This window comes from Nicotiana sylvestris, chromosome 6 (genome assembly GCF_000393655.2).
Source record: "Nicotiana sylvestris chromosome 6, ASM39365v2, whole genome shotgun sequence".
Classification (NCBI taxonomy): Eukaryota; Viridiplantae; Streptophyta; class Magnoliopsida; order Solanales; family Solanaceae; genus Nicotiana; species Nicotiana sylvestris.
In genome coordinates this window covers 27381689-27403351 of record NC_091062.1, presented here as the reverse complement: position 1 = coordinate 27403351, position 21663 = coordinate 27381689, and the positions used below count along the sequence as shown (strand labels likewise).

The 21663-nt window shown below is 39.3% G+C and overlaps 1 protein-coding gene and 1 long non-coding RNA gene across 2 annotated transcripts; one reads left to right on the top strand and one right to left on the bottom strand.

The window, feature by feature from the left end:
- Nucleotides 1-1014: 1014 nt before the first annotated feature.
- LOC138870395 (uncharacterized) lies at nucleotides 1015-1512 on the bottom strand. The gene has a single exon (XM_070148197.1). The coding sequence runs from the start codon at nucleotides 1510-1512 to the stop codon at nucleotides 1015-1017; it is 498 nt and encodes a 165-aa protein (XP_070004298.1).
- A 7559-nt stretch (nucleotides 1513-9071) lies between these two features.
- On the top strand, nucleotides 9072-13752 carry LOC138870514 (uncharacterized). The gene is made up of 2 exons (XR_011400430.1): nucleotides 9072-9975; nucleotides 13487-13752. It is a non-coding gene; the product is annotated as an uncharacterized lncRNA (long non-coding RNA).
- Nucleotides 13753-21663: the final 7911 nt, after the last annotated feature.

Here is a 21663-nt window from a genome sequence, read left to right as displayed (position 1 = left end):
AGTCACGAGGTACAAGACAACCAAAAGAAAAATTCTTAATCCAAAATAAAGAAAAGAAAAAGAAGTGAATCCAAAATACAGAAGTGGATGAAAAAATGTGGATTGCTCAAGACATGACTGAAGTCATGAGCATTGCATTTCCCATTTTGATTAGAAGAAGCTGTAGAAGAATGAACTAGCACCTGAAGCTAGCAAGCATCAAGGTTCAGATCAGAGTCTACGTGAAGAATCAATCGAGACTCAAGATCATGTTTTAAAAGACTTATAGATATGAATCTTGTAACTCATAGCTAATAGGCTTATTTAGTTTCTTTTGATCTTGATGTAATAATAGGACTACAGACCAAGTCCTCGACGGAACCTCACTTGACTCGTCAACTCATCATTCCACCATTATCCTTGAACTACAGACGACCTGATTCCCCTGTAACCTGAGATATGTAGGTTGTCCAAAACCAGGACACGGTTGCACCTAGGATATTCCGATAAAGATTGTGTGGTCCGTATAATAAGTTTGTGGTCCGCACTTTTGCAATACTTAGCCAAATCTTTCATGCATTGTCCCTCCAATGCACACACTTCAAAACTAGTTAGCACAAAAAAGCCGATCTAATCTAATAAAAAAGAACAAGAAAAAAGAAAAAGACACATGGGTTGCCTCCGAAGAAGCGCCTAATTTAACGTCGCAGAACGATGCAGATTACCAATCATTTAAAATGGAGAACCAACACGATGTGTCCATCATTAACTTTTCCAAGATAGTGCTTCACCCGGTGCCTGTTGACTCTAAACACTTCATCATTCTTATTTTTCAAGTCCAAAGCACCGAACGACATCACACCAACAACTTTAATGGGCACGCTATTTTGACTTCAACTTTCCAGGAAACATCTGTAAATGAGAATTTTACAATCGCACAAGATCACTTTCTTTGAATTGCTTGTTCCGGATATACTTGTCATGGAGGTACTTCATCTTCTCCTTATACAAGGAGGAACTTGCATATGCATGGTATCAGAATTCATCAAGCTCATTCAATTGTGCCACCCTTAAGTTGGCGGCGACATCCCATTCAATATTAAGTTTCTTCAATGCCCACATGGCCTTGTGCTCAAGTTCCACCGAAAGATGACAAGCCTTCCCAAACACCAATCGATATGGAGACATCCAAATCGGTGTTTTGTAGGCCGTCCTATAAGCCCAAAGAGAATCATCAAGTTTTATTGACCAATCTATCCAGTTGACATCCACGGTCTTTGACAAAATACTTTTGATCTCCCGGTTGGAGACTTCAACTTGTGCAATTTCTTGAAGATGATAAGGGGTCGAGACTTTGTGAGTGACCCCGTAATTTGTGAGTAAGGTATCAAAAGCCTTATTGCAAAAATGCGAACCCCCATCACTTATGATAGCCCTTGGAGTGCCAAATCTTGTAAAGATGTTCTTCTTCAAAAATGTCACCACACTCCTTGCTTCATTGTTGGCAAAGTGCCTCAACCCATTTAGACACATAATCAATTGCAACAAGAATATATGTGTTCCCACAAGAGCTCACGAACGGTCCCATGAAATTAATTCCCCACACATCGAAGATGTCAATCTCCAAGATGGTGGTGAGTGGCATCTCATTCTTCTTAGAAACCCCACTGGCCCTTTGATATTTGTCACAATGCTTGACAAGATCACTAGTGTCCTTGTAGAGAGTAGGCCAATAGAACCTACAACTCAACACTTTATTGTTGTTCTAGCTCCACCATGGTGACCACCATAAGGTGAAGAGTGGGAAGCCTCCAGAATTCCCATTTGTTCTTCCTCTGGCACACATCATCAAATCACACCATCTGTACATATCCAAAAAAGATATGGCTCGTCACAATAATAATCAAGGCAATCCCATTTGAGATTCTTCCTTTGGTTTGAAGAGAACTCATTTGGTACAGTGCCACTTATGAGATAATTTGCTAAGTCGGTGAACCATGACATCCTGGTCTTCAAACTGCTAGCAATTGCTTATCGGGGAAGGAATCATTGATCTCAAGGTCGTCATATAGCCTCCCCTCCTCCTCCAATTGAGACAAGTGGTCCGCCACTTAATTTTCACTACTTTTTTGGTCTTGGATCTCTAGATCAAACTCTTGTAAAAGAAACACTCACCTCATTAACCTTGCCTTAGAATCTTTCTTACTCATCAAGTATCAAAGCGCCGCAAGATTGGTGGACAATCACTTTTGTACCCGTTCAGTACGGTCAAAACTTCTCCATAGCAAAGACAATAGCAAGTAGCTCTTTTTTTGGTCACTATGTAATTGACTTGGGCATCATTCATGTTACTGCTAGCATAGTAGACTGGATGGAAGATTTTGTTGATTCGTTGCCTCAAAATTGCTCCGACCACCACATCACTTGCATCATACATGAGCTCAAAAGGCAAGCTCCAATACGATGTGGTGATAATAGGAGATGTTGTCAATTTGAACTTGAGCAATTCAAATGCCTTCATGCAATCTTTGGTGAAATGGAACTTGGCATCCTTCTCCAAAAGCTTACACAAGGTCTTCACCACATTGGAAAAATCCTTGATGAATCGGCGATAGAACCCCGCATGACCCAAGAAGCTCCTCACTCCCTTCACGGATGTAGGGAGAAGAAGTGTGGAGATCACCTCAATTTTGGCCTTGTCGACATCAATACCATGCTTTGAAAGGCCAAGGACTATGCTTACCTCGACCATGAAGTGACATTTCTCACAATTCAACAACAAATTTGTCTCTTCACATCTTGCCAAGACCTTATCTAAATTATTCAAACAATCCTCAAAAGAATTCCCAACCACGGAAAATCATCCATGAAGACCTCAAGAATATCCTCCACCATGTCGGTGAAAATAGCCATCATGCACCATTGAAAAGTCGTCAGTGCATTGCATAACCCAAAAGGGATCCACGAGAATGTGAAAGTACCATAGAGACAAGTGAAAGTAGTATTTTCTTGATCCTCCGGAGCAATAAGAATTTGATTATAGCTGGAATACCTACCGAGGAAATAACAGAATGCACGACCGGCAAACCTATCAAGCATTTGATCAAGGAAGGGAAGTGGAAAATGATCTTTTCTTGTAACTTTGTTGAGCTTGCGATAGACCATACACACTTTCCATCTAGTCACCATTCTTGTAAGAATCAACTCGTTCTTGTCATTGGTAACCACAGTCATGCCCCCTTTCTTTGGGACATATTGCACCAGAGAAGTCCATGAACTATCGGAAATAGGGTAATCAACCCTGGAAACCAATCATGGAAACCAACCACTTGATTATCTACTTCTTGACCACTTATTGCATTGCTTCATTTAGCCTTCTTTGATGTTTAACGGAGGGTTTGGCGCCCTCATCCAAAATAATCTTGTGCATGCAAAATGCGGGGCTTATACCCCGAATATCCGCCATCCAATTGCTCACTTCATCCTTTGTAGCGCCTCCAATGTGGACTCAACCTACATGTTAGTCAAATAAGAAGAAAGATCAATCGGTAAAGTAGAAGAAGGGCCAAGGAATTCATACTAGAGATATGGAGGCCATGGCTTTCACTCTAAAGTAGGAGGCTTCTCGATTAAGGGATTTGTTAGAGGAGTCTTCCGGTTTTCAAGATCCAAAGATAGCTTGCGGGGTTCATAATTATATGACCTCATCCCATGCAATGTATTCACACATTCCACATAGCCATAATTCTCCTCCTCATCACCAAGATTGAGAAACACGGCTTCCAAATTATCCTCAACATTAATTGTGGCACTAGCATTATCAATTATCACATCGGTCACCAAATTCACGAATGAACAAACTTCATTGCTATTTGGTTGCCTCATATATTTGCACACATGGAAGACTACCTTTTCACCACCTAACTGGAAAGTGAGCTCACCGGCTTTCACATAAACATGAGCCTTCCCCGTAGCAAGGAAAGGTCTACGTAAAATAATAGGCACCTCATAGTCCACTTTACAATCAAGGATCACAAAGTCTGCTGGGAGGATGAACTTGTCAACACGAACCAATACATCATCACTAATACCTAAAGGTCTATTCATTGTACGATCCGCCATTTGCAACCTCATAGATGTGGGTCTTGGTTGCTTAATTCCCAAAGATTTGAACACCGATTAGGTCATCAAGTTGATACTCGCCCCAAGATCACATAATGCTTTGGCAAAGTTGGCACTTCCAATTGTACATGGGATTGTGAAAGCACTTGGATCTTCCAATTTAGGAGCCATTGAGTGCACAATTTCACTCACTCGATGTGTCATCTTTATTGTTTCACAATTCATCGATCTCTTCTTGGCTACCATATCCTTCATGAACTTTGCATATCCAGGCATTTGTTCCAATGCTTCAACTAACAGCACATTAATAAACAAACTCTTCATCATATCAATAAACATTTTGAATTAGTTCTCACTATTTTGCTTGTCAAGCATTTGAGGATATGGAGGAGGGGGCTTTGGCATTGGTGCCTTAGCCTTTGGCACTACCGGCTCCAGCATGTCAATTTTGTGTTCCCTAGACCGATTCATTTCTTCTTCTGTCTCCTCCACATTTTCATTAATATCAATTCTCACTTCTTCATTAGATGGAACCACATTGCTTGTAATTTCATCTTCTTGAACCAGTACATCATCGTCCACAATTCTTCTTTGATTTGAGGTGGTTGCATCTCCACCTTTTTCACTTCTTATTGTCACGGCCATAGCATGTCCCTTATTATTCCTATTACCACTGTATCACCTGGTAGTGCCCCCATAGGATGAGTGTTCAAAGCTTGTGAGATTTGGCCTAATTGAACTTCCAAATTGTGAATCAAAGTGTTGTGAGAGGCTAATTGAGCATCGGAGTTGGCATTCTTCTCCATCATTTGTTTGAACATGTTTTCTATTCGGCCCATCTCATTGTTGGAAGAACTCGGCCCTTGGGAAGGGTAGGGAGGTGGAGTTCTCGGTTTTTGAAATATCGAAGGCCTTTGAAAACCCGACCCCCAATTGTTGTTGTTGTTGTTGTTCCACCCTCCTTGGTTTTACCTCCCCAATAGCCTTGAAATTGCCACTCCAATTGCCTTGGTTATTTTGACCATTCTGATTTTCTTGATTGCTTTGATTGTTCTAATTCCCTAGGTTGTTTTGATTGTTCCAACCACCTTGATTGTTTTGATTGTTCCAATTGCCTTGATTGCTTGAATTCCAATTTCCTTGATTTTCTTGTGGTCATCATTGTTGTTTATTTGGGCCTTGATTGTTGTTTCTTTGCCCTTGGAAGTTGTTCACACATTGTACTTCCTCCTCTTGCTCATTGTATTGTCCATCTTGATCAAATCCATTATCATCTTGCTCATAATTTTCAACCCGGTTTTGCACCTGTTGACCTTTTTGCCTTCTCTTGTTTACCGTTATACTCACTCCTTCCATTGCATTTACTTGATTGGGACCTTGTACTTGTTGAAGTTGCGCTTTAGCTAGTTGATTCATTGTGGTGGTAAATTCGGCAATTACTTGCCCATGACCGTGTAATTCCTTGTGCAAGTGAATCGCATTTGGATCGCCTTGCATAACATTAGCTCTACTTTGCCATGCCGATGAAGCATACTCCATTTCAACAAGAATCTCACAAGCTTCCGCATATGGCATTGTCATGAAATTCCCACCGACAAGTTGGTTGACCATGCATTGATTGGTAGTGTTGATCCCCCTATAGAAAGTTTGCTAGATCATAGCCTCTGTCATGTCATTGTTCGGACATTTTTTCACCATAGTAGGGTACCTTTCTCATATTTCATGCAAAGGCTCATTAGGTTCTTGTTTAAAAGCTAGAATCTCATCCCTAACTGTTGTCATATGCCGGGGTGAAAAGAACTTGGAATGAATTTCTCGGCCAATTCACTCTATGTATGGATAGAATGATTTGGCAACATTTCTAACCAATCCAATGTCTTCCCCCATAGAGAGAAAGGGAATAGCCTCAATAGCAAAGCATCCTCGGAGACGTTGGTTTTTTTTGCTCCCCCAGCAAGTGTCAACAAACCCTTTCAAGTGCTTGTATGCATTTTGATTCGAGCCACAGTGAAGAATCCCCGTTGTTCTAACAGTGTAAGCATGACATTTGTGATTTGAAAATTTTCTGCCCTAATGCGGGACAGGACTATGGCACTTGCATATCCTTTATTCGGTAACACCCAGTGTGCCACCGCTTTTAGAGAAGGTAGGGGAGGAACGAGAATTTATCTTGAGGCGGTCAGCCTCGTTTATTTCCTTGAGGTTCAAGAGGAACCTCATCAACTTGGTCATCATCCCCGTCATCCCTTAATGGCACGTCTCCAAGAGAATCATTTTTATTGAGAGCCATTGTATCACCTACAATTGTTTCACGAAAACAAATTAGTAACCGGAAGGAAAAGAAGACAAATCACACACAAAACCTAATATAGCTAAATCCGTTTTTAGCTCCCCGACAATAGCATCAAAAATTGATGTCGCCAAAACTCACACCACTAATTGGGATTGTAAGGCGGTCGATGCAATTATAAATACCCAACGCAAGTCGGGGTCGATTTCACAAAGAGCTTTATGTGAGATTAGGTATATACCTAGTCTAGTGTATGATGTGCCCAAGATTGCACTTCCACATATTTGGTTGTTTCTTTCTACTTCTAATGATTATGCTAATGCTTGGAATTGAAAGGCTAAGAGATAATATTTTTCGTGTTGTTGTTATTCAGATTGATAAAAGATCTAGGGTCGTGAATTCCACCTAGGTAGTTACCTAACAGATTGTAAACTCTAGGGCAAGTTTGATTGATCGGGGTTGTAATATAGCATTCATACACATTTACCCACTCTATACCTCTCGATAGTTAGAGTGAATTTGCTCAATTTGGCTCTCTCAAGTCCAAATGGATATTGCACAAAACAAGTGATGAATGCTCAAGTCTGGTCTTACTATCTCTAGATTCAACCCTTTAATTGGGTTATCAATTTCTTGAGTTCACCCCAATTCCTTGTTAGCCAAGTTTTCCTAGACTTAGTCTCTCTTTCTCCAGTAAAGACTAAGTCAAATAGGCATGAATCAATATTTGCAACCATTAATTCTTAATTTCAAGCAAGAACTAGGTTAAATATACTAACCTAATCACAAACAAGCCCTAAATCAAACACCCATTAAGTACCCACACTAGGGTTGGGTCACAACCTTAGCTAGAAATTTAGCTACGCATGGTAAATGACAAAATTAAAGAAGAAACTAAGATAAAATCCATAATAGATGATTAAGGTAATAAAATCTAATGTTAAAATGTTAAACAAATACAATTTTACCCAATACAGTAAATAAAAACAAATATCTATTCTCAGGTGCACAAAACGTAACCTAAAAATGACAAAAAATCTATTTATACTCAGCTAAAATTATCAGACAAAATTGCCCCTACGGAGGTTGTGCGGTTGCACAATTCTGTGTGCGATCCGCATTTTGAAACTTGACTTGACAGGTTGGACCTCTACGGCCAGATAATTCTCGGTTGCGTCCGCACTTCTTCAACTTCTGCGGACCGCACATTTATGAGTACGGTTGCAGTCTTGTTTCTGCAGGCGCACAATAATAGTGCGCTTCGCACTTCATGACCTTGGACTTTGGCAAAGGATGACTTATGCGGATCGCACATTTTTTAGTACGTTCGCGCTCTTGATTATACGGCTGCACAATAATGGTGCGGTCCGCATGAAGAATTTCTTCATGACCTAAAATCCCATCTATCTGAGCTTTATCTTCTGCAGCCGCACAAGAATTGTGCGGTCCGCACTTTGCAAAGAGAGTCTGTCAGAGGTTCTCTTCATGTTCTGCGGCCCCACTCAGTATTTTATGGTCCGCATTGTGCCCTTTTGTCCTTGTTATGGTCCTTGTCCAAAATTACTCCTTCTTGAGTTGATTTTCAGCTGTTTAGCTCATTCTAACACTCCTGCAAGCAAGCACATTTCATTAGTTTTCGGGAATACTTTTAAGTAATTTGGTCTAAAACGAAAGTAAAAGAGCACAAATAAGTAGTCAAAATCCTTACTTATCAAGTCTCCTTACTAGTACAGGGTACACTATTCCCTCATCGCATTTTCCCAACATAAGGTACACCAATCCTTAGTTGAGGCACCACCTAGACAATCAGGGTATACCATTCCCAAAGAATCATATTTTTTAAGGTACACCAGTCTAGACCTTTTATTGCTCTTAATAATGAAGTAATATAGAGTTTTGTTACAAATAACTCACAAAATTTTACTTGTGAAAATTGGGGCAGAAAAGTTTTGTTCGTTTGTTTGTTTTGGTATCTGAGCAGGTTTTACCTCAAGGCACGGGGTTCGAGATGACCAAAAGAAGAATTCTCAATCAAGAATAAAGAAAAGAAAAGAAAAAGAAGTGAATCAAAAATGCAGAAGTGGATGAAAAAATGTGGATTGCTCAAGACATGACTGAAGTCATGAACATTACATTTCCTGTTTTGATTAGAAGAAGTTGTAGAAGAATGAACTAGCACCTGAAGCTAGCAAGCATCAAGGTTCAGATCAGAGTCTGCATGAAGAATTAGTCAAGACTCAAGATCAAGTTTTAGATGACTTATAGATTTGAATCTTGTAACTCATTGCTTATATGCTTATTTCGATTCTTTTGATTTTGATGTAATAACAAGACTACAAACCGGAGCCTTGACGGAACCTCACTTGACTCCTCAACTCATCATTCTGCTTGAACTACGCACGACCTGATTCCCTTATAACCCGGGATATGTAGGCTGTCCAAAATCAGGACTTGGTTGCACCATATCTTTTAGTTCTATTCCTTTTGAATAACGGTTTGGTCAAAAATTAGTCACATGGCTCATCTTGTCTTTACCTAAAAACTATTCATTTTTCCAAGCAAAGAGGGGCATGTTGTGAGCACCTAATTTTTTATTATACTTGAATTTTTTCTCATTCATCTCCCCAATACCTCACTTTCTACTTTCTCACTCACACTCTGACCTCCCCCCACCCCACTTCCCACTTTCCCCACTCATGTCCACCACTCACATCCCCACTATCCTCCTCCATCATCTGCACACACAGCTCACACCCTCGTCTCCCTCCAACTGATTTCTTCTCTCATCTCTTTTATAAAAACACACAAAACACACAAGAAAAAAGGGGGAACACATAAAGAAAATTGGGGGGAGAAAGGCACTACAGAGAGCAGCATTGGCCACTCTCTCGTCAGCTTCACTACCTCAAGCTCCATCTCCAAAAACCTTAAAGCCCAGCTTCATCTCCACCCCAAAATACCCCATAAAAACCCTCAAAATCCACATGAAAATCGCAGTAAAACCAGCTGCAGAAATAGACAAAAAGGCAACAAAATTAAGGTAATAATAAGCAATAAACCCACCTGCAAAGAGCAGCAAAATCCAGCTGTGAAATAGCCCCAAAACGACCTCCAAAGCCACCCATTTCAGCTCCAAAAATGAGCTGAAAACTGTCCCTAAAATGACTCCAAAACACTGCTGAAATACCAGCGAAACATCCACCAACAAAACCCTCTATAGTTGCTACAAAAATCAGCCATGAAAAAGCCATGTAAACCTGTACAAAAACAACTCAAAAACCAGCTAAGAATGACTCCAAAAGCAGCTAAAAATAGCACCAAACGCTGCGGGAAATCATCACCTTTAACCATAAAAAATCAGTCATAGAATAGCCCCACTTCACCACCCTTTAACACGAAATTCCAGCCAAAATAACTTCATAGAAACAGGTAGAATATCATTCCTGAAACCATCGATAGAGTGAGGTGATATTCGAGTTTGCCGGTTCGAGGTTCTAATTGATAGCTCGTTGAAAGATTTCTGCTTTTGGAGCTTTGGTTTCATTATCATTGTATACATCAGAGAAAAAATTTCAGGAATAAAGGTCTATCTTCTTGTTTCCCTTTGATTTTTATTATTTTCTTCTCAAATTTGTGTGTGTTGGTTTCCTTTACTTGAGTGCTTTGTTTGTTTCTTTACTAATTTTCTTGTAGACATCTTTCATATTATATTTTTCTATTTTATTTGTTATTAGTTTGATAAAATTAACTAGATATGTTTTGTTGTATTGATTTATTTCAGTTAATTTCATTACTGAATCTTTAAAGCCGATGGATAAGAATTTAAGGCAGAATATGTGTTGTTAGTTAGTTAAAGCAATCCAAGACAGAATAAATAATGGGCTATGTTTGCTAATTGAGATTAAAAAGAATAGAATTTGCCCCAAATTAAAAGAAGAATGAGTGGCCCCTTAATCATTATATAATTCGGATTAGGCATTAAAAATTAATGTAGTCACCATATCTTATAGCAGTAATTTATAAAGTTATTGGGTCTAATCAATTGTACGTTAATAAATTTAGGCAAAATTTTGAGTTGCAATCTTGATCTAAGCGACTCTAAAATTCTTAGTGCCACTAGAGGGCAACACTTCTTCCACAATCTAATTCCATAACTTATGCCTTGCAATAATCTCAAAACTAATTTGGCAAACAATTCTTAATAATCGCTAGTATGTTTTAGGCGCGTATTAATAAGTAAATTATCATAATTATGTACATGTTCGCGTGACATAGTTATGATCCCACAAATAAATCAAAGTACATGTTCCCGCGACTTTGGCCATATAATCTTAACAAATAATAAAATGTTATTTGTGTACACGTATGCGTGACATGATTTTGGCACAATAAACAATGCGGATTCACACACGTAATTTGTTGTAACGACCCCACCAGTCGTTATGAGCTTTTGCACTTCGCTTGCCAAATCTCGGACATGACTAGCCCTGTGTGATGTATCATGACTTATGTAAACTGTCGGTTTTGGTTTTCAAGGTAATCAGAATGGATTGGGAAGAACAGTTCTCAGTTTGAAGCTTAAAATTTGAAAGTTTTGACCAAGTTTTGACTTTTTAGTATTCGATCTCGGATTTGGATATTTATGATTTGATTAGCTCTGTTAGGTGATTTGGACTTGGGTGCGCATCCGGAATGTATTTTGGAGGTTTGTGGTAAATTTAGGATTGAATTGGTGATTTAGAATTTTGGTATTTTTCCGGTTGGTAGCGGAGATTTTTATATAGGGTTCGGAATGGAATTTTGGAAATTGAAATAGGTCTGTTGTGTCATTTGTGATGTATATGCAAAATTTCAGGTCATTCGGGCAAGGTTTGATAGACTTTTTGATCGAAATCGGAATTTGGGAAGTTTTTGGAGTTTCTTAAGCTTGAATCCGTGGTTGATTTTATGTTTTGATGTTGTTTTGAGGGTTGGAAGAAGTTTTAATGATGATATGGGATATGTTGGCATGTTAGGTTGACATCCCGAGGGCCTTAGGTGTGTTTCGAGTGGTTAACGGATCAATTTTTGGACTTTGGACTTGGCAGATTTTCTGGTATTGTTGCAGAAAATTCTTGTTCATCGCATTCGCGGTTCGGTCCTGCGTTCATGAAGAGTAAATGTGGAAGCTGAGGAATTTGTTCTATGCATTCGCAAGGAAGAGAACGCGAACGCGGAGGTTGAGTAAAGTGTTCTATGCGTTCACACTCAATTGGCTGTGTTCACGAAGGGTAGTGGCAGCTGGGACCCCAGGTCCCTTTAGTCTATGCGTTCGCATGTCAAAGGAGTGAGTTGGTAAAGCTTCGCGTTCGCGAAGCTGTGGACGCGTTTGTGAAGAGCATTTTTTGAAGCAGGCGAGATTAGCCTATGCGAACGCGAGAGGACCGCCGCATTCGCGTAGAAGAAATAACTGGGCAGTCAGATTATATTTAAAATTGTGGGTTTAAATCCAATATCACAAAAATCATTAGAGAGCTCGGGAGAATGTGAAATTTGAGGAGATTTTCAGTGGAGTAATTGGGGTAAGTATTCTCCACTCATATTTGGTTTAATTCCATGATTTAGTCTTGAATTTTATCTTTTAATTTTAGAAATTAGAGTGGAAATTGGGGAAAAATGGAAGAAAAGTTTGAGAATTCTTTTGGGAATTTGAATGGGCAATTAAGGTCGGATTTTGATGAATTTATTATGGGTAGACTCGTGAGAGAATAAGGATTCTAATTTTGTGGTTTTTATCGAATTCCGAGACGTGGGCCAGGGGGTCGGGTTGGCCAATTTCGGGATTTTTGGTGTAAATTGGTTATTTTCAAGTGGGCTTTGTTCCCTTAGTATATTTTGATGGTATGAATATATTTTTGGTTAGATTTGGAGCATTCGGAGGTCGAGTTGAGAGGCAAAGGCATCGCGGGCCAGAGTTTGGACCGGATTGAGGTAAGTAATGATTGTAAATATTGTCCTAAGGGTATGAAACCCCGGATTTCACATCGTTGTGTTACTTTGAGGTGACACACATGCTAGATGATGAGTATGGGGCTGTGAACTGTTGGGAATTGTGACTTGGTCCGTCCGTTACGGCTGTTAAGTCGCGTATTTGATTAAAACTTATTTAATGTCATTGTGTTTTTTTTGGAAATCATTACCATATTTTGGGCTGAATGCCATATATGGGCCTTGTGCCAACTGTTTTGGACCCTTATGGGCTTTTTGCTGCTATTCCTCACTGTTTTGACTTCATAATTGTACTCAGTCGTGTTGTATTCTACTGTTTTTATAATTCAGCCATATTTACTCCGTTTTGATGTTTTAAATGATATTTTGGGCTGAGCATCATGTTTTACTGTTGCCCGAGTGGCCTGAGAGATTTCTGACTGAGTGAGGCCGAGGGCCTATGCTGTGAAGATAATATGAGATCGGTTTGCGCACCGCAACAGGTTATTACTGATTCATGATTATAAGGCTGAGGGCCTAATTTGTTACGCTACGAGGTGTCTTGTTATGAGGCCAAGGGCCTGTTTGATTATGCCACGAGATGGCTTGTTATAGCGCTTGGGCTGTAGGAGCCCTTTCGGAGTCTGCACACCTCAGTGAGCACAGGTACCCAATGTGAGTAATGTAATGTAGCCCGAGTGGTTGTTGTTGTTTCCCGAGGGGCTGTCCTTGATCCATGTTTTACCCGAGGGGCGGTTCTTGATTCATGTTATGCCCGAGGGGCTGATTGCGAGTGATTGTGAGGTAGCCCGAGGGCCTGGTTCTATTAATATTATGACCGAGGAGCGGTTTATGGTACATGTTTTGCCTGAGAGGCTGTTTATGTTTCTATCATTTTTACTCATTGTTTTATCACTCGTTTGAAACTATTAAAAGTTGTTTTAAAAGGTTTTACTGAAACTGAGCTTGATTTATGAAGTAAATGATTTCTGTACTGTTTTGAAAATGTATTGAATTTGCTGTAGCGTTATGACGTGGTTTACATATTTTCTTACTACTCAGCTTTCATTTACTTTTATTACTTACTGAGTTAGCGTACTCACATTACTCCATGCACATTGTGTGCAGATTCAGGTATTTCTGAACCCGGTAGCGGGTGTTGATTGTTCAGTGGCAAAGTCATCGGAGTTCGCAGCCCTGCTCTTCTCTCTCTTATCTTCCTTAGATTGTTTTGAGTATGTTTTTCAGATTCTTCGTTGTATTCTGACCTTAGTAGATGCTCGTGACTTGTGACACCCAGATGTCGGGCTTGTGTATTTATTCTGCATTGTTCATTTAGACTTACATTATGAGATATTTGATTAATTAAATGACTTTTATTGAATAATGGTTAATTCGGGAATTGTGTTGGCTAACCTAGTTTCATACCATCACGACCGGGTCAGTTTTAGGGTCGTGACATTCGTTTCAACGGTAATTTCATATTTTACTAATAAAAGCGAACAGAGATAAAATGGAAACCAATAAAGCACAGTTTATCCAAAATTAATTCAAGCGACCATGCTAGAACCACGAGATTCGGGGGATGCCTTAGACCTTCTCCCCGGTCAACATAATTCCTTACCCGAATATTATTTTTGCGGACCATTAAAAATAGAGTCAAACCTTTCTTTGAGTAAGAATTCAAATAAAAGGTGACTTGGAACACCCAAAAAATTAATTTCAAGTGGCGACTCTATAAATAAAATAATTCCTACTTAAATTTGTCACTTCAAATGGAAAAACTCTTTTAACTCACAACAATCCATAACATCTACATATCTTTTGGGAGGTAAAAAAAGGGTGTGACAGCTAATTTATCAAACGAAAAACGATTATCAACTAAAATTTTCACTTATTAACTAAAATTTTCGTGAGTTCTAAGATCCAATAACACCGATAACACATAGGTCCAAGGAAACTGATATCGGAGAAACTTTCATATGGTAAATATAACTGTAACTTATCAATAAAAATTTTGTGAGGAAGTCCTAATATCAAATTAATATACTAATTTATTTGTCATAAAATATTAATTTAATATCAGTCCATTTTAAATTTCATATTGTTATTTATTAGTTTTCTTGTCACTGTTAGAAGGCCAACTTCTTTATTCCCAGATCTCACAATTGATAAAAAGATTTAATATTTTAATTTGTATGATTTGACAAATCTTTGAAGAATTGTGATAAAAACATTTTGTGTTATTTATTTGTTTTCAGTATTACATCACAAATATAACAATAATCTTCATTAAGTATTTCTTCTGATGCCATTTTTTTTAAACTAAACAAACTTTTATTAACGAGTGGAAAGTGTTGCTACGTTTGGGAAAGGGGGCATTCACCTGACCCTTTCGTATCCTTTGTGAGCTTGGTGCACAAGCTCTGTTGCTAGTTACTAAAAAGTGCAAGAAAAAAAATAGATGCAACCTCCTACATAGACTACTATCTAGCAGCACACCTTAAGGTGGATCAAAATATATATTTGAAGCTTTCATTCGTCTAATTCGGAAGGACGCCATTTCCCATCTATTCAGCTGGTGCAACCCTCCGATTTGTCTCGGCAATCCAGTGAAGTCCGAAAATACAATGGCCTACTTGTGGAGATGGCTTATTGATGCTAGTTTGTCTGCGACTTTATTCACTTCTCTGTAGCAGTGCTTTACTGCTGCTCATTTTTCACTTACAATGTGCTTGATTTTATCCACAATTTGCAGCAGCCTCCATAGTGTGCTTGATTCTTCATTGACAGGACAAACTAATACCTTTGAATCAGCTTCCACTATTTTTTTTATCCAATCCTCTCGATATACACTGTTGTAGTCCCAAGAGCATGGCATGTCCTTCTGGCCAATTGCTCGTTCCTTGACCTAGGTATACTGTGTACGCCATGACAAGTGTTCCATTGCAATCTCTAATTACTCCACGAGCTCCACAAGCCCCTTCCACACAACTTCCATCACTGTTAAGCTTGTAGTAGAAAGGAGGAGGGCTAGACCACTTTACAACTTTGTACATTCTCTGAGTAATAGGTTGGTCAATAATGTGTTGCAGTTTTTCCCATGTTGTTTCCATTTGTAACTATCCGAATTTCTGTTGAACCAAACATGAGAGATTGAAAGCGATTATAGCCATAGATCTTTGGGTAGAAGGGAGCTCAGAGCCGTACTTGCTGGCACACCTTGACCTCCACAATACCCACATAATTATTTGCGGCAATAAGGCTATAAAAGAAGCTACTATATTCATAACTCTGAGGTTCCACCAAAGCAGGGGCGGATTTACATGCTAGTTTTAGGTGCTCAAGCACCCATTAGCCTTGACGTAAATTAGGTATAGCTATAATAAAAATATAAGAAATAGGATATAACATTTTAGTGAGCACCCAATAAACAAAATGACTGATGGGTGTTGTGGTTCTGAAGTAGCAGTTAAAACCTTTCCTGAAAGCAAAGACCAGGTTTGATTCCTGTCACAGCACTGCCTTTATATTTTTGAATCTCAGCTTTTTGTCTTTTATGGAAAAGTTAAACTATTCCCTTTAGGTTTTAGTTTAGGTTGTCAGATTACGTTTTAGTTTAACTTTTCGTATTCCCTTTACATTTTCCTATCTTTTTAGTTTTTAACCTTTCTCTGCTTTTGAACTAAATTTTCCTTTTTTAGTTTTTAGTTTTTCCTTTTCCTACTTCCTTTCACCTTTAGGCTTTATTATATTAATAATTAATTAGATTTAAGTATAAGAAAGACCATCTTTACAGTCTTACATAAAAGTTTAAAACTAAACCCTTCTTGAATTTTTGCTCATTAGGAACGTAGAGAAGGGAAAAACGAAGAACAAAGTAGACGAAACAATCAGCAACTGTGAGCAACGATGCCATTATTCATCGTTTTCAACATATGAAAAGTCGTCGATCACAGTTGTGAATTGTGACTAGAAGTCCTTTTGGTAATGATAATACTATTAGTAGTTCATTATGACTTGTGACTAAAAGTATTTGTTGGTAATGAAAATATTATTAGTAGTTTTCATATTAAGTTTTTTACTCTTGCATTCGAATAATTATGCACTTATACTATGCGATTGATAGCACCTTTATATTAAAGGAAGTGAGCACCCATAACCTTAAAATCCTAGATCCGCCACTGCCACCAAGAGTGTAGTAGTTGTAACAAGTGAGTTTCTTTGCAAGAAATACCAAATGGAGCACAAAAATTAGACCATATTGTTTTTGCAAAAGTTCTTGAGCAAAATAAATGCTCAGTCGTTTCAGGGGTTGGAGATCTGCAACACTAACATCTTGCCACCAAAAAAATACCCATCCTGAATACTCTCTCATCCGCAGATATGTATCATGAATTACTCTCCATGTGAGAAAGGCCATTTTAAAAGGTACTGACTTATGTCAAATCCTAATATCAGTAGTAGAAGGTCCCATTCTCTGTCTAAATATGTTCCATGCTGATGATGTCGTGAAGGTTCCTCTGCTATCTGATAACCATATTAGTTTATCCGGCTTGTCAGAACATAGGACCAAATCCATATTTTGCACGACATTCCTTAAGAATTCTGGCCAATTTAATCCAGTGTTGTTCTCATTCCATTCACCATTTATGAAGACGTCCCTCAACTTTATGTCTTTGGGTCTCGCTTTATCTCCCAGATACTTGCAAAGTAGTCCTAGTGAAGTCTAATTATCATACCAGAACGATACTTCTCCATTTCCTACTAACCATATCATGTGCTCCTCTACTTTATGTTTGATCTTGCACATCTGTTTCCAACTATGTAATGTCCCCGTGCTAGGTTTTTTTTTGCTACAGAGTGGTACCTTATGTAATATTTGGCTAGCATAAAGTCCCTTCACAAAGAGTTGCCCGTTCTTAGATTCCACCAAATCTTGGATGAGAGTGCTTTACATATATCTTGTAAGCTCCTGAATTTCACACCACCCTCCGCATTGGATAACATAAATTAGACCATGTAGCCCAGTGGTGTCTACCTATGCTATCTGTAGAACTCCAAAAAGGTTTTGCTAGTAGTTTCTTTATTTGAACAAGAACACCCTTAGGAGGTTGTAAGGCTGAAATCAGGTGCACAGGGAGGGCGAGAAGAATGTGTCTAATCAAAATAGCTTTATCCCCTGTATACAATAACCTAGAGTGCCAGCTTCTTATCCTGCTAGTTACTTTAGTGATCATCTCTGAATAATATGCAATCTATTTCCTTCCAACAAATAAACGAAAACCTAAGTAGTTGATAGGAAAGCTGTTGGGAAATAAACCCCCTACCAAAATAATATTCACGGTAATAAAAGCGGAATAATAATGTAGCACCGAGATACGGTGATTAACAAGAATAAAAGAGTAACAATAACACCAAGATTTTTACGTGGAAAACCCTTCTGAATAAGGGAAAAAACCACGACCCCGAGAGGAGTAACTGATATCACTATAGTAAGGATTTTACACTTTGTAGGCCCGAGTAAAATACTACAAAGACCGCTACAACACTCAAAAGAAATAACCCTCTTTTGATATTTCACCTCACTACAATATCACTCATTCTCTATTTTCTTCACAGACTATTTTCTTATACCCTGTCTGTGAAACCTCACTTTTTCTTTCTAGCTCTCAGATATATTTTCTTCTGAGATTGTGATGATAAAAATGAGAGCCGAAGCTCTCATTTTATAGGCAGAATACAACCTACCTCATTTGACAGCTTCATCTCTGCAGCGTGCCATTTTTGACAGAAAACAAAAACATGGGCTGCTGCTATTACCAACTTAGACAAAAGTGAGGAAGGAAGAAAATTTCTTCCTTGAAATGTGGGCTGGACCCCACAAATCTCCCCCTCCAGTCTCATTCACCTGAAGGAGGTAACTTCGCAGTTTCTAGTTTGAGTGTATGCGGACAAGTTCTTTGCATAGCTCAAACTTGTCTCTTGGTACCACTTTGGTCAGCATATCGGAAGGATTCTCACTTGTATGAATCTTTTTGACCTGTAAAGATTCGTTCTCCACCTACTCACGAATCCAATGATATCTCACATCTATGTGTTTGGTCCTTGCATGGTACATAGAGTTCTTGCTAAGGTCTATTGCACTTTGACTGTCACAATAGACGACATACTCCTTCTGATGCAATCCAAGCTCTTGAAAGAACCGTTTGAGCCATATCATCTCCTTGCCAGTTTCTGTAGCGGCAATGTACTCTGTTTCAGTTGTTGAAAGTGCAACACACTTCTGCAACTTAGACTGCCATAATATAGCTCCCCCTAAAAATGTAAACAAATATCCAGTAGTGGATTTTCTGTTGTCAATGTCACCTGCCATATCAGCATCTGTATAGCCTTTCAAGATTGGATCAGATCCTCTAAAGCACAAACAATCTCCCGTGGTACCTCTCAGGTACCTGAGTATCCACTTGACTGCTTCCTAATGTTCCTTTCCAGGATTTTCAAGAAACCTGCTGACAACACCAACTGCGTGAGCAATATCAGGTCTAGTGCATACCATTGCATACATTAAGCTTCCGACTGCTGAAGAATAAGGAACTTTAGCCATGTTCCCTTTCTCCTCCACTATTGTAGGACACATCTTCTTACTCAACTTTAGATGACCAGCAAGAGGTGTGCTGACTGGCTTAGCATTCTTCATGTTGAAGCGTTCTAGTACACGTTCAATGTACTTCTCCTGAGATAGCCACAACTTTCTACTTGTTCTCTCTCGAACTATCTTCATCCCTAGAATTTGTTGTGCTGGGCCCAAGTCCTTCATATCAAATGACTTGGACAGATCTCCTTTCAACTTTGCTATCAACCCCTTGTCTTTTCCTACAATTAACATGTCATCCACATACAACAACAATATAATAAAGTTATTCTCAGAAAATCTTTTGAAGTATACACATGGATCAGAATAGGTCTTTAGGTATGTTTGACTTTTCATGAATGAGTCAAACTTCATGTACCACTGCCTTGGTGCCTGCTTCAATCCATAAAGACTCTTATTCAATTTGCACACCATGTGTTTCTTTCCAGCTACTTCAAATCCTTCTGGTTGCTCCATATAAATCTCCTCTTCCAAATCTCCATGAAGAAATGCAGTTTTCACATCCAACTGCTCCACTTCAAGATCTAGGCTAGCTGCTAAGCTCAAAATTGTTCGAATAGAAGTCATTTTGACAACAGGTGAGAAAATTTCGTCAAAATCAATACCTTTCTTTTGTTCGAAGCCTTTAACCACCAATCGAGCTTTGTATCTGACCAGCTTGCCATTTCCATCTTTCTTGAGTTTAAAGACCCATTTGCATTTGAGTGGTCTTTTACCCTTTGGAAGTTCAACCAGCTTGTATGTGCCATTTTTCTGTAGAGATTCCATCTCTTCTTGCATAGCTTTCATCCACTGGTTCTTTTCTGGATGGGACAGCACCTCCTTAAGACTTTTCTGGCTCCCCCTCATCACTGATGAGGACATACTCTGTGGAAGGGTACCTGCATGACTCTACCCTTGGCCTCTCTGATCTCCTCAGAGGTTGAGGTTGTTCTTCTCCCTGAGTGGGGTGCTCCACTTCCTCGACACCTTCATCAAGTTGCTCCCCCTGCTCAATAACCTCACCAGGTTGCTCCCCCTGCTCGGCAACCTCGTCGGTCGTACTTTCTGCACTTGTGGGATTGTTAGAAGTAGAAGGAATAGTAACAAAGTTAGGAATTATACCATTCTTCGCCTTTTCTGACATATCAGCAGCAGTTCCAACTTCACTTTCTCGGAAGACTACATCTCTGCTTCTGATGACCTTCTTCTTTACAGGATCCCACAGTCTGTACCCGAACTCTTCATCTCCATATCCGATAAATATGCAGGGAACAGATTTATCATCCAGCTTTGTTCTCTGCTCTTTTGGTACATGTGCAAAAGCTCTGCAACCGAACACCTTCAGATGCGAGTAGGACACCTCCTTGTTGGTCCAAACTCTCTCTGGGATTTCAAACGCCAACGGAACTGATGGACTCCTATTGATCAGGTAACAGGCTGTCTGAACTGCTTCACCCCAGAATGACTTAGGCAGTTTAGCCATTCTGAGCATGCTTCTCACCTTCTCCACAATGGTGCGGTTCATCCTCTCGGCTACGCCATTGTGCTGTGGGGTTCCAGGAACTGTCTTTTCATGTCTGATCCCATGACTTGAACAATACTCTTCAAATTCCCTTGAAGTGTACTCACCTCCATTGTCACTTCGGAGACGCTTTAGCTTTCGACCCGTCTCCCTTTCTACTAGAGCATGAAACTTCTGGAAAACTTGAAACACCTGATCTTTGGTTTTCAAAATATAAACCCATAATTTTCGTGAAGCATCATCAATAAAAGTAACAAAATATTTGTTACCGCCCATTGATTCAATTTCCATTGGGCCGCAAACATCAGAATATACTAAATCAAGTATATTCAATTTTCTTTCAGACGATGTCTGAAATGAGACTCTATGCTGCTTACCAAATAAACAGTAGTCACAAGGTTTTACCGTTGTACCTTTGGCATAAGAAATGAGTGATTTCTTGGCAAGAATCTGCAATCCCTTCTCGCTCATATGACCCATTCTTTTGTGCCACAAATCTACAGAAATCTCATCTTGTGCCGCGTTCAATTCACCTTGGCATATTTCTGCATTTGTCCTGTACAACGTGCCACGAGCAACTCCCTTTGCAATCACCAATGATCCCTTAGTGAGTCTCCACTTTTGATTTGCAAAATAACTCTCGTATCCATCTCGGTCTAAAGCAATTCCCGAGATCAAGTTCATCCGCAAATCAGGTACATGCCGCACATCCTTTAGAACCAATGTGCATCCGACATTTGTCTTGATACAAATGTCACCAATCCCCGCAATCTTTGAGTAACTTGTGTTACCCATTTTCACTGTGCCGAAATCACCTGCTACATATCTGCAAAAAAGATCTCTTACCGGTGTGGCATGGTGAGATGCCGCTGTGTCAACCACCCATTCCGACTCTGGACCTGACAGGTGCATGCATTCCTCTTCCTCATTTATAAAGAGGACAACATTATCATTATTTTGCACCATGGCGGCTGTGTTGTCGTCATTCTTCTGGCCACTGGTTTCACCTTTGCCCTTCCTTGGATTTGGGCAATCTCTTTTGAAGTGACCTGGTTGATCACAGTTGTAGCAATTTCTGGCTCTTGATTTGGATCGGTTCTTTGACTTCCCACGAGCTCCGGATCTACCATAGTTGTTCGAACTCAT

Excerpts from the sequence above, each read along its gene's own strand:
- LOC138870395 (XM_070148197.1), bottom strand. The coding sequence starts at position 1,512 with ATGTGTCTAAATGGGTTGAGGCACTTTGCCAACAATGAAGCAAGGAGT.